The sequence below is a fragment of the Musa acuminata genome, chromosome BXJ2-11 (genome assembly GCF_036884655.1).
Source record: "Musa acuminata AAA Group cultivar baxijiao chromosome BXJ2-11, Cavendish_Baxijiao_AAA, whole genome shotgun sequence".
In the NCBI taxonomy this organism is placed as follows: Eukaryota; Viridiplantae; Streptophyta; class Magnoliopsida; order Zingiberales; family Musaceae; genus Musa; species Musa acuminata.
Window position 1 is genome coordinate 19,054,484 of NC_088348.1, and position 14,354 is coordinate 19,068,837.

General features: G+C 34.5%; 1 protein-coding gene across 1 annotated transcript; it reads right to left on the reverse strand.

Annotated features, from left to right (window-relative positions):
* Positions 1-595: 595 nt before the first annotated feature.
* Positions 596-13,976, reverse strand: LOC135626222 (uncharacterized). Its single transcript, XM_065131382.1, has 6 exons — positions 13,533-13,976; positions 2,356-2,473; positions 1,892-2,238; positions 1,668-1,805; positions 1,484-1,582; positions 596-1,294 (listed from the first exon to the last, which is right to left on the reverse strand). Exons 1-6 carry the CDS (start codon positions 13,934-13,936, stop codon positions 778-780), a joined length of 1,623 nt encoding a protein of 540 aa, XP_064987454.1. The 5' UTR covers positions 13,937-13,976; the 3' UTR covers positions 596-777.
* Between the last annotated feature and the right edge of the window lie 378 nt (positions 13,977-14,354).

A 14,354-nucleotide genomic window follows, 5' to 3' on the forward strand; every position in this document is an offset into this window, starting at 1 on the left:
TCACGTTGACCATTTTAAGCTCTTCTTGCATCCATAAAACCTATACCTTGATTGAGTCTTGACCAACTGCTCCTTTCAAATATCTTCCAATAAACAAGTTAAAACTTTTTTCATCATTTTAGCTTTAACTTTTGTTATTGATCCTCCATGAATAGTTAAAAGATCTTTGGCAGAATTATGATCAACTTGATAGTTCATATCAATATCAATAAGTATTCACTCTTGATGCATACTGATCAAAATATCCACCATTCAATTGTATACAATATTTATCATATTGCATTATATTTGTCATAATCAATGATACCGATCAATCTCAGAGCACATAGATTACATTCTTTTTTCTCAATAGGTTCTTCTTATCCTGCAATCTAATCTAATAACAAATAAACAAACAAGTTTAACAATAAAAGATTATCCATCAAAAAGTCCACCATTCAATTGTATACAATATTTATCATGTTGGATTATATTTGTCATAATCAATGATACCGATCAATCTCATAGCACATAGATGGCATTCTTTTTTCTCAATAAGTTCTTCCTATCCTGCAATCTAATCTAATAACAAACAAACAAGTTTAACAATAAAAGATTATCCATCAAAAAGCCCACCATTCAATTGTATACAATATTTATCATGTTGGATTATATTTGTCATAATCAAGGATACCGATCAATCTCATAGCACATAGATGACATTCTTTTTTCTCAATAAGTTCTTCCTATCCTGCAATCTAATCTAACAAACAAATAAACAAGTTTAACAATAAAAGATTATCTAGAGGATTTGTGGAATCTATGACTCAATTTTCCACTGCCAAACCACTCAGCTGTGTCATCCTCACTGCTACAGTTGTCCAGATCCATGTCGCTACTAGGAGCCGCTGATGGCACGTCATGATCACTTTCCTCCACACACTCCCCTGAAGGGTCTCGATGCCTTCTAGACATTTTTTCCTTCCACCTCTGCCTCACGGTAGCATCTTGAGAAACTGCAGTTCTACCTCCTATTATGGGAAAATTATTAAACCCTTTCCACGAATTAAATCTATTGTCACCATAATCACTGCATTCGTCCTCACTGGATCTCCAAAAATCTGAGTCTTCCTTCTGTGTCACTACCTTCTTTGCATCAATGTCACTGTCTCTAACAAATGAGAAACTATAACTCTTCCTATCTACTTGACTGCCATGCTCTGATCTAACAAAGTCACCATTGTTTATTGCTTTTGGTCGCTTCCAGTCACATCTCAAACACACACTGTTCTTTCGAAAATTAATGTAGTTACACCTGTAAAGAAAAAGAGAAGTGATTCAATAGTATTGGTCATAAACAAGGACTTGTGCAAGAAGCTTGAGTAGCAACAACATTCATCTCATTCTCAAAGACGAATGGTCGTCAGTATCACAATTCAAAAGCACAAAAGGAAATCATCACTATTAAAAAAATAAAATATTGGTAAAGGATAGATGACCCTACGAGATGCATTCCCATTCCCCAGGATTAAGCTGCCGATTATGTGGCTTCTCATGGCACTGCAGACATTCAGTATTTTTGGCAAAGTTCAAGAAGTTGCACCTGAAATTACATTAAAAAATAACATAAAACTAGAAGAGAATCATAATCTAATTTTTAATCAAGGTTGAGATATCAGAAAACAAACTTCTGGCATATCCAATCTCCTTTCTTAAGAGGAAGATGTCCGTGTTCCTCTTGCAGTTGTAGCATTTTAAATCTCTCTTGGAATTGTCCATTGCAACGCAAGCATGTGATGTTCTTAGCAAAGTTCAGAAAGTTGCATCTTGCAATGAGAAAAACATATTGCATTAAAAATTAACACCAAAAAAAGTGAACTCTTTCTAAATCCAACATATGTCAGGAGGATACTTGGGACAGATCCAATCCCCCTGCTTTGTAGGAACAGAAAGTTGGCCCTTAAAAAGTTGATGCCCGTTTGCTTTGCTCTGCCTATGTAGAGGCCTTTTAGAGGTCAAGGTAAGACTATTCACGTCAAGTTCCTTGGAACTAAATTCCACCATCTCATTCAAAAGTTTCTTAACTGATTCTTTAATAGTCTTGTTCAGGCAAGCTGAGTTCTCCACTGATCCAGTTATAATATCAAGTCCATAAGTCAATAAAATGCGCATCACATCAACAGTTCTTCCTACTTCATCTTCACGTGCCTTAACATATGCTCTCTCGCAACTAACCCGCAGACTGCATGAGCTACAAACCTATAGAGCATAAGAAAATAATGGATAATTATGAAAGAAGTCCTAGTATTCCTTCGCCCCCATTTATTTCTATTTATAGAACAGTTTTGAACTCTAAGAAACATTTTCAGCGCTTACATCTCCTTCCTGAATTCCCACATAAGCCCTCAAACGTTTTCCCGAGTTGACAACTTTTCTGTCTATGCTGGGACATCCACATTGTCCAATTATATGAATGTCCCTCCTGGACAAATATCTGCATCAAATCCATATGTCAATAAATGTCAATAATAATTATCGATACTGGGATATTCACTGACAATGTTTCAATATTTTTAACTGACAAAAGTTTCAGAAATTTGCAGTTGTCAATAAAATGTGCATCACATCAACAGTATGCATCATTCACTTTTAATGTAGAACTAACCAGAGCATTAAAATCTCGCCTGCACGTCATGGGCCAAGGCGCATAAACCCGAGTAAATATTTATCACACCACCAAAACAAAGGAAATGATGATCCACCGACGACAGCGAGCTAGACTAGTTTTTTTTTTTTTTTTCTGAAACCCAATCTAACACATAGTTACCTAAGCAAAAGCTTACACAATATAACTAAAATAATATTAATCACTATATTTTAAGGATTAACATGGTACAATAATAAACAAAGGATTATAATATCATGAAAATATCTATTTCATATTCCTGAGTCATTTTTTTCTAACATCAATATTTTCAATGGACCTTGTTATAAAATCCTCTTTGACACATGTCATCCACTAAAGGTTTGCCCCAAAATTTTCTAGCTTTCCACTACCTCAGCTCAATTTAAACATTCTAGCGAGCGACAAACTATCCTGAAAAATTTATATAACAACGGAGTGAGCATATAAAGCTTAGCAAGCGACTAACATATCCAGGGCGAAAGAGGACAATTTCAAACAAATAAGGTACCAAATACAAGGCAGGGATACAAGAGTTCATAGATAACCGCTCAATGAATGAAGAATTACAATGTCATTTTATTCAAAACATGTTTTATTCATAACAATGGAGTAAAGACTAATTGAAGCATATCAATAACATAAGGAGCATTTCGGGGTATATCAATGGCGTATGATATATTACGGAGCATATCAATAGCATATGAAACATTTCGGAGTATATCAAGAGCGAAAGGAAAATGTTTCAAAGCATATCAATGGCATATGAAATATTTCGGAGAAATATTTCGGAGCATATCAATGGTGTATGAAATGTTTCCAAACATACCAATGGCATACGAAATATTTTAAAGCATATCAATGGTGTATGAAATGTTTCATAACATATCAATGGCACATGAAACATTTCGGAGCATATTAATGGTGCATGAAATATTTCAGAGCATATCAATGGCATATGAAACATTTCGGAGCATATCAATGGCGTATGAAACATTTTGGAGTATATCAATGACGTATGACATGTTTCAGAATATATTAATGGCATATGCAATATTTCGGAGTATATCAATAACAAATGAAGCAAAAGCTCAAACATATCATTTAACATTGCATACATTTCTTTCTTATCCAAAGCACAAATAGAAGCATATAACCCAAGCTCTAGATATCATATCAAACACATAAAAGGCGAAGTGGGATCAGTGATTTAAAAAGCGCTAGGCGCCAAAAGGCACCAAGGTCCAAAAACGCCCGAGGCGCTAGGCGCTTGCCCAAGCGCTCGCCCGAGCGAAACGAGGCGCTAAAATATAAAAATATATAATATAATTAATATAATTATTTAAATAAAAAATATGCTATTAAATTAAGAAAATCGAATACAAAATCACAATGTCATATTAATAAAAAGTCTCAAAAATTAAAATAATAAAATTTTACATCAAATCTATTGAGTTGCTTTGTACACTTGCCATTTATTCTGAAACCTAACAATAATTTTAAATAAATAAAAATTAATAATATTAAAATCAAAATAATATATTATTAATCTAATAAATAAAAATACTATTATTAGTATACAGTTAACTGTTAATATACTGTTAACAGTATAGTGAGAAGAGTGTGAGAAGACCGAGGCTACTAAGGCAACGACAGCGGGAGCGAGAGCGGCGAGCGATAGCGTGAGCGAGAGCTACGAGCGGCAACGGGTGTGGAAGTGGGAGCGGGAGCTACGAGCGGCAAGCGGCGACAACAACGATGAGCAACGATTGTGGCAGTGGCGAGTAGCGACAGTGGTAGTGGCAGCAGAGAGCAACGACAACGGAGAAGAAATCTCGACAGCAAAATCGCGAGTGTTAGGGTTGGGGAAGTCGGAGAAATCGTGAGAGGGAGCCTATCGGTGATTTAGTTGGTTCGATTGAGCCAACTAAAGCACTGGAGACCGAACCAGACGTAAAACACTGGTTCGGTCGCCTGGTTTAACCCGGGCGCTCGCCCGAAGCGCCCGGCGCCTGGGCTCGGGCGAGCGCCTAGGCGGCGCCTCGTTGAAGCGAGGCGCTCGGGCCTCGCCTCGCCTTGCCCGAGCGCCCGAGCGCCTATTGAAATCACTGAGTGGGATTTCAAACATAATCTCCCATATCTGAGAGTGTCATCCATCCACGTTTGGATGAAGCCAAAGAGGGCCAGCAGAGCATCGTGGGCTCTAAGCATATACCATTTACCATTTCTAGCAAATGTCCAGATAATCCCTTTACCATTTCTGGCAAAAGTTCATATAATCCCACAAACACCTAAGTACAAATGGGCATTTTGAACAATAAAATTGGCACATATCGGAAACACATGTGGAACAACAGAATGTATGTGCCTATATGAAACATTGCGATAAAAACATAAACTTTACATAATAGATTTAGGTATGCAAATAATTGAATGACAAGAGTATACAGGATTTCAAAGCAATAATGTAAAGTTCAACTGAAGTAAGGATTTTAGCAGAAATCAATTTCCAAAGAGATGAAACAAGAAAAAGTGAAATCGACCAAAGCTCGATTCGGACAAAATTTGAGAGGCACATTACATGAATTATTTGGATAATCAATTATGCTCCAATTTGCAAAAATTAGGTGTAATTCGAAAGATGTATCAATCTAGTTTTTGATAAATCAAATTTTGTATAAATTGAAGTTTCAAACAAGGAGTTATAAACAGTTTAGTAACCAAAGGTCTAAGAATATTATCTCTGTTTTGCAGAATTCATAGGGTTGATTAGAAGAAATGTTTCAATAAGTATTTATACTTCAAATCTTTCAAATCTGATATGCACAGAAAGATTTATGAGTCTAAACTTTTATAAATCATGTTTTGCATAAATCAAAATTTCCAACAAAGAGTTATAAGCAAGAGAGTACTGAAAGGTCAGAACCAACAGTCTCTGCTTTACAGATTTTATAAGGTCGGTTGAAATAATAGTTTGGATAGATAATTAGACTCTAAATTTATCAATCTTAGTATCAAAAGAAAAATCTGTGAGTCTATTTTCAGATGAATTTGGATTTTCCTAAATAAAAAATCGATGCAGAAAGTTATAACTAAAACAATGAAGAAAGGTCAAATCTCAAAAAATTTCAGATTCATAATTTTATTCCCAAACGACAGAAATATCATGTACGACGCCAAAATCTTCCAAATTTTTCAGAATTAAGATGAAATCAGAGATCAAGATTACTATAAGAAAGGGTTAGAACATTTGTCTTAGAAAAATACGATTCTCAAATATGAAGAATTGATGCAAAACCTCAAGCTAAAGCAAAGCTTCTTCTTCAATTTAATTCATCTTCCCTTCTCTTTTCAAGCCTACTCTGGTTGCAACTCTTTTGTTAAGTTCTCCTTTAGTTTCTCCTCTTGTTACATTAGGTTTGGCTAATATAAGGATTGCAAGGTGACAAGCATGCATGAAAGAAGCTTATGTGTCATCCATAGGACAAACATAGGTGGCATCATCCATAGGTTAGCTAGTGACACATGACCTTCATTTTTTTTTAAAACTTAATATGAATTTTTTACGAATCATATTCAATTGCTAAAATTTATATTTAGGTCTCTACATTACAAACAAGCCCTTACAAAATTTTCAAAAATGAGATATTACACTCTCCACTCTTTAAAAGAAAATTTTAGTCCTCTAACTTTGATGAAAAGATGAGATCAAGATTGCACCTGGATAGAGGTCATCAACATCATTGAGTCTTGCCCTTTCCTTATAACATTCAAATCAAAATTTTCTTCTAATAACTTCCATTGTTTCACAACCAGTCTGGCCATAAAACTTGTAGATTTTATACTAAGTGCATCAGCTACCAACATTGGCTTTACCCGGGTGATAACAGATGGTACAATCATAATCCTTTAGAAGTTCTATTTATCTCTGTTGCCTCATGTTTAACTCTTCCTGAGTAAAAATATACTTTAAACTTTTATGATCAGTAAAGACTTTAAATGTCTGCCCATTCAAGTAATGCCTCCAAATCTTTAGAGCAAAAATAATTGCTGCCAATTCCAAATCATAAGTTGGATAATTCAGTTCATAACTCTTTAGTTGTTTAGAAGCATAAGCAATCACTTTCCCCTTTTTGCATCGAAACACATCCAAGGCCCTTTCATGAAGCATCAATATAACCTACAAATCCCGCGTTACCACTTGGAATAGTGAGAATAGGGGCACTATTCAAACCAAAAAGCATTACTAAAAATTCGTAGTGACCATATCAAGTTCTAAAAGTTGTTTGTAGGATATCCTCCTTCTTGATCTTTAATTGATAATAACCTGACCTCAAATCAATGTTGGAGAATACTTATGCACCTTGCAATTGATCCAACAAATCATTCATTCTAGGTAGGGGATACTTCTCTTCTTTTTTTTATCGCCAGATTCAACTGCTTGTAATCAATACTAGCATAATAGGAAGATAGCCAATTCATGCCAAATATAATATCAAAACCCTATATCTCTAGGAGAATCAAGTCAGCAAGGAGTTCGTGTTCTCTAATAGAAATCAAACAAGATGGATAAACCAAGTTTGTAGTCAAAGAATCCCCAACGACAGTAGTTATATATAACATATAATCTAGTGGTCTAAGTTGAATGCCCAAGTAATATGCAAAATATTGTGAAACAAAAGGTAAGTTGGAACTAGGATCAAACAAAACTTTTTGTATTTTATCAGAAACATTAATAGTACCTTCGACCACTGATTTAGAAACTTTGGAATCTTATTCAGTGATAGCATATACTCTAGCATGGGCTGATGGTCTAAGAGGTAGTGGCTTTTTCTTCTTCTTTAGAGCGTAATTTTTTATTTTATGATCCAACTTCCCGCAAGCAAAACAGGCTCCAATTACCCAAAAACATTGACTTGTTTCATGATTTAACCCGCATCTTGCACATGATTGAGTCCTCTACAATGGCTGTTCTTTCTCAAATCCAAATGTCTTAACCCTCTTGTTTCTTGTTTCAGATTCATTCCCTCTCTTACTTTTACTGATAAACTTGTCTGTATGTTTCTTACCCCTGATTTCCTGAATTTCCTCTAAGTCTCTTTCATTATCAAAGCCCCTTCTACCACATCAGCATATGCTTGGAATTTTAAGGCTGATATCCGACTTCTTATTGTTGGCCTTAAGCCCCTTTCAAATTTCTTTGCTTTTCTAGTTTCATCATCAGTTATATGAGTGGCAAATCTGGAGAGTTCAATGAATTTAGATTTATACTTTGCTACCGTCAAATTTCCCTTAGATAAGATTCAAGAACTCCAATTCTTTCTACTCTATAATGTAAACTGGGAAATATTTATCGTTGAACTTTTCTACAAATACTTTTTATATGATTGGCTCGTGTTTGACTTCATAAATCCCTTTCATCGTTCTCCACCAATGCTCAACCTCTCCTTCCAACATAAAGGCAGCAAGAGAAACTTTATGATCATTAGAACAATTTAGGACATCAAATATTTTCTCTATCCGCATCATTCATCATTCTGCTATCATTGGATCAGGCTCACCACTAAAACTAGGAGGAAGAAGCTCCTTAAATTATCTCATTCCTAATCCATTCTAATTTAATGTCCTCGATCAACACTTTCATCTCACTCAATTACTCAAAAGAAGATGAAGCAAGAGGACTAAATATCCTCGACATTATAGATTACTAAAAGAGAACAAAGTAATTTTTCACCGATCACTATAGTTTACTAGACCTCAATATATTTTGCAAATCAAACATATCAAATATCTTAGTAATCCTCAAATCATACTCTGATACCACCCCCGCCCCCACCCCCCCCCCCCCCCCACCGAATTTTCACATTTCAAAGGTGTGAATCTATCTTAAAATCAATAATATTATAATTCAACAATAATCCAGGATCCAAACTCACATTTGAGGACATTGAGAAAACATTCAAGTCATTCACATTCATAATTTCATAATTCATAAAACCTATGCAGTTTAAAATCATATACCACATCACTCGATGAATCATAAAATCTGAAACCAACTCACCAAGACAATAACCACCTCATAAATCCACAAGTATGGGATTCTATATAATCACAAACCAATATTTATCACATGTTCATATCATTACATAAATTAAACTTAACACTCCAAAATCCTAAACATGAGAGGTCCTTTAAATTTTTACAAAACTCATAAGTTCATATTTACCATCAACATTTCATTAAACACCAAATGTATTTATACAACAAAAACATATCATCCACTAAAGTTTACCCCAAAATCTTTTAGCTTTCCACTGCCTCAGCCCAATTTAAACATTTTAGCGAGCGATGGGCTATCCTGAAAATTTTATAAAGCAACGAAGTGAGCATATAAAGCTCAACAAGCAACTAACATATCCATGGCGAAAGATGACAGTTTCAAACAAATGAGGTATCAAATACAAAGCAGGGATACAAGAGTTCATAGATAACTACTCAACGGATGCCGAATTATAATGTCATTTCATTCGAAGCATGTTTTGTTCATAACAAAGTTGTAAAGACTAATTGAAGCATATCAATGACGTAAGGAGCATCGGGACATATCAATGGCGTATGATATGTAACGAACCATATCAATAGCATATTAAACATTTCGGAGCAAATCAACGACAAAGGAAAATGTTTCAAAGCATATTAATGGCATATGAAACATTTTGGAGCATATCAATGGCATATGAAATGTTTCCGAACATATCAATGGCATACGAAATATTTTAGAGTATATCAATAACGTATGAAATGTTTCGAAACATATCAATAGTATATGAAACATTTCGGAGCATATCAATGGCGCATGAAATGTTTCGGAGCATATCAATAGCATATTAAACATTTCAGAGCATATCAATAGCGTATGCAACATTTCGGAGTATATCAATGGCGTATGAAATGTTTCGGAACATATCAATGACATATGCAATATTTCGGAGCATATCAATAATAAATTAAACAAAAGCTCAAACATCGCATTTGACGTTGCATACATTCCTTTCTTATCTAAAGCACACATAGAAGCATATAACTAAAGCTCTGGATATCATATCAAACACATAGAAAGCAAAGTGGGATTCCAAACATAATCTCCCACATTTGGGAGCGTCATCGATCCACGTCAAGATGAAGCCAGAGGGGGTCGACAGAGCATCGCGGGCTCTAAGCATATACCCTTTACCATTTTTAGCAAAGGTCCATATAATCCCACAAACACCAAAGTACAAAAGGGCATTTTGAACAATAAAATTGGCACATATCGGAAAGATATGCAGAACAACGGAATGTATGTGCCTATACGAAATATTATGATACAAATATAAACATTACATAATAGATTCAGATATGCAAATAATTAAAGGACAAGAGTATACAGGATTTCAAAACAATAATGTAAAGCTCAACTGAAGTAAGGATTTTAGCATAAATCAATTTTCAAATAAATGAAACAAGAATAAGTGAAATCGACCAAAGCTCGATTCCGACAAAATTTGAGAGGCACAATGCATGAATTATTTGGATAACCAATTATGCTCTAATTTGCACAAATTAGGTGTTAAGATGTATTAATCTAGTTTTTGATAAATCAAATTTTGAATGAATTGGAGTTTTGAACAAGGAGTTATAAACAGTTTAGTAACCAAAAGTCAGAGAATATTATCTCTGTTTTGCATAATTCATAGAGTTGATTAGAAGAGATGTTTCAATAGGCATTTATACTCCAAATCTTTCAAATCTGAAATGCACAGAAAGATTTATGCGTCTAATTTCTGATAAATTATGTTTTGTATAAATCAGAGTTTCCAACAAAGAGTTATAAGCAAGAGAGTACTGGAAGGTCAAAACCAACAGTCTCTGGTTTATAGATTTTATAAGATCAGTTGAAATAACATTTTGGATAGGTAATTAAACTCCAAATTTATCAATCTTAGTATCAAAAGAAAGATCTGTAAATCTATTTTTAGATGAATTTGGATTTTCCTAAATCAAAAATCGATGCAGAAAGTTATGGCTAGAACAATGAAGAAAGGTCAAATCTCGAAAAATTTCAGATTCACAATTTTATTCCCAAATGACAGAAATATCATGTATGAAGATAAAATCTTCCAATTTTTTTAAAATTAAGATGAAATCAGAGATCAAGATTACTATAGGAAAGGATTAGAACACTTGCCTTAAAAAAATACGATTGCCAAATACGGGGAATTGATGCAAAACCTCAAGCCAAAGCAAAGCTTCTTCTTCTTCAATTTAATTCCTCTTCCCTTCTCTTCTCAAGTCTATGCTGGTTGCAGTTCCTTTGTTAAGTTCTCCTTTAGTTTCTCCTCTAGTTGCATTAGGTTTGGCTAATATAAAGATTGCAAGGTGGCAAGCATGCATAAAAGAAGCTTATGTGTCATTCATAGAACAAACATAGGTGGTACCATCCTTAGGTTAGCTAGTGACACATGTCCTCCATTTTTTTTTAAACTTAATTTGAATCTTTCACAAATCATATCCAATTTCTAAGATTTATATTTAGGTCCCTACATTACAAACAAACTTTTACAAAAGTTTCAAAAATGAGGGATGTTATAAGTTACCTATGGAGATAGGAAAAGGGGTGAGCATTTTAAAAAATATTCAATAAGTGATCAAACCTCTCTCGTAGGATGTGTAAGCACAATTTAAAATATATTATACACATTAAAGTACTTATAACACATCAATAACAGAATAACACATACATTTCACATAGTCAAATCAATAAGTATAAAAATAAGAAACAACTCATAAAAGTCACGTTAATCATGTGCTTGTATTCATATGATAATGTATCTTTCTTTTATTTTACTTTTGTATCTGATAGTTATATTATATATTATATACTAGTATTCTTTTCAAAAAGATATAATAAGTCACTTCGGTACGTACTAAACCCAATGGAATCAAACCCCACACTATGGATAATATATTTGGTGACCTTTAAATGTTATCTCACGTGCCGGGTCATGGGTTTATTACCCATTGGTACATTTTTTACATTATGATATTTATGCTTTCCTTTAAAATCATCGAATGATATATTTTCTCTTTAATTTCCTCAACAAGGCTACTACCCATTACCACTAATACTACCCCATCGCCTCTGCCTTGGTAGGCTTCAATGCCATCCCTTTGCCAAACCAAAGGTTTACCATCCTTGATATCCCAATGAAATATAAGCCCTATAGTTAACTTATTGAAAGTTGATTAGTTTCCATATACATAATATTGATTTATTTATAATACATGTCAATTTGTTACAGTAATTTTTTTAGGGCATGATAAATTCATATGTAATACATGGATAATGTATCCATTGGATAAAATTTAAATAATCATGTCATCACACAAGCAATACAATCAGAAATATTATCAGGTAATTACAAGAAGAAAAATAAACTATGACATATTATGATATTCAATCAATGAATATAAAATATGCTTTTATTCGGATCATGCTGGAACTTTAGTTTAGTCGTTTTAGGTCATAATTGTAACATTAAAGTGGTTTCTACATGATTGGATCAAAGTATTCCTGTTATTTTTGTCTAGATGCTAGTACATATAATGGGTGTTAATTTGTTTCCTCAGAACATTGTATGAATTGTTCCTTCGACTCCTAACCTGAATTATGTCGGCATTTTTGAATTAAATGCCAGTGGAGTTTCAGCTAAAAGTTCGGCTGATCTTAATAATACTCTTATGCTCCCTTTTGGTGTTTATGTATGATAATATTTCATTCTTATTGTCTGCTTAAACTGTTCCCTCTACTCTGATTTTTGATGGTTCGATGGGTTCATACTCACTAATTTTACTTAATTGTCTCCGTTACTAGTCTCTGTTCATAAACCATCCAGTTCTTGATCTTCCCCTCACAAAAAATCATCATTTTTTACTGCAGATTAATATTCTTAGTAACCTTTTTGTCCCCCTTTGCAATCACCAACCAATTTCTAGTCCTTGTTGACTTCTATAATCAGAATAAAATTTTCTTCTCCAAACAAATTTGTGTCTTTGTTTTGAACAAAAGTTCAAAACATTGATGATGAGCTATCAAAGAATTCAAATATCGATCTTGTTTTCCTTGATCTTCTTTGACAATAATCTTTTAAATATGATTACACCACCAACAAAAATAGCTAATAGCCTGTCCATAAAAGGTAGAAAGGGGTTGGAAGGATACTGTCCCATTCTCACCGAAGTGCTCTTGCAACTATCACTCTCCTATACATTTAAAGAGTTTCTTATCCTACTTTTATGCAAGAAATAATGTTGGACCTAAAATTCAGTGCAGTCTTTTTAATAGTTTCTAGCTGTGGTTTTTGCCACATGCTGCAACTTACTTGGAACTGTGAAAAATATTGCATACACCTAGACGTGTTCGATCTTATGATATAATATGTAAACATATATGACAAGACATAGATCAGCGAACAGATGAATTCTCCAAGTAGTTGCCTAAAAACTCCCTATATAGAGTTAAAGATTTAAGTTTGCAAATGCGCCAAACATTGCAGGCTCATAACTGTGACAAGAACAAAACAATATGCTAGAAGAAACCTACGATACTTTTTAAATGATCTTGAAAGACATGATTGTGGTGCTACTAGTCACATTTATTTTCTAGGAAGTCCAGTTGGTTTCAGGCAATCATACAAACGATGCACTCAAATTGACTCTAGGCATGCGAAAAGGAAAAGACAAATATTTCAAAAAGGTTCCTTCCTTTCATGTTCAATTGAGTAGCACACGAACCAAAAGACAAGGAGGAGGCAAAAAAATGAGCTCTTGCCTGATGATATAAAACCGGTCTCGTGCAAAATTGAGGCATGCCGTCCGGATAAGATTGGAATCCTTGGAAGCACTCAAAGAAGACGATGAAGATGCATCACCCACCCGCAAGGCAGAGCGGTCCAAGTAGCCCTTCCTCAGCAGGTGTTCCATCAGCTGGACCCATTCCGGCCACGGGTGCGACACCTCAACCACCCCACCTACACTCCTCCCCCGTGCTGGTGTCGACGATTCCTCCTGTCGTCGGGGTGGCGTAGCGGGGAGGTGGTCGAGGGACCGGAGCTCTTCGCAGACGAAGCCAAGGCGGGGATCGGAGAGAACGCGCTCCGGAGGCGGGAGGAAGTGGGCGAGGCGGCGGCGCGAGGCGTGGGTTTGGACGCGAAGCGGGGAGAGAACGCGATGCATTCGCCGCCGGAAAACCCCCAAAGCTCCATTCGGTAGACGCAGAAAATTATTATATTGAGGGTTTTATTACACTTTAGTCCGTAAACATCAACTAAATCTCATATTTGACCAAAAATCTCATATTTGACCAAAAATATTATTCATTTATTTATGTATATCTTTATTAAAAATTAACAGAAGTAAAACTTTTCCCTTTTATTACATAGCTGGTGATGCATGGTTTGGGATGGTAATTACTATTTGTAACCCCTTCTTGTTCTTTATAATCTCAGAACTTTAGATATTTTTATTTTTATTTTTGTAAATAGACACGTATATATAATTTATAATTAATTCTAATAAACTTTTTTACTTATTATCGACAACCCATTTTCTTTCTTTTTTTCTCCTTTTTTCTTTTAATTCTAATAATCTTTTT

Excerpts from the sequence above, each read along its gene's own strand:
- LOC135626222 (XM_065131382.1), bottom strand. The coding sequence starts at position 13,936 with ATGCATCGCGTTCTCTCCCCGCTTCGCGTCCAAACCCACGCCTCGCGC. Across the intron at positions 2,239-2,355 it reads TGGGAATTCAGGAAGGAGAT|GTTTGTAGCTCATGCAGTCT; the intron begins GTAAGCGCTGAA and ends TATGCTCTATAG. Across the intron at positions 1,295-1,483 it reads GGGGAATGGGAATGCATCTC|GTGTAACTACATTAATTTTC; the intron begins GTAGGGTCATCT and ends TTTTCTTTACAG.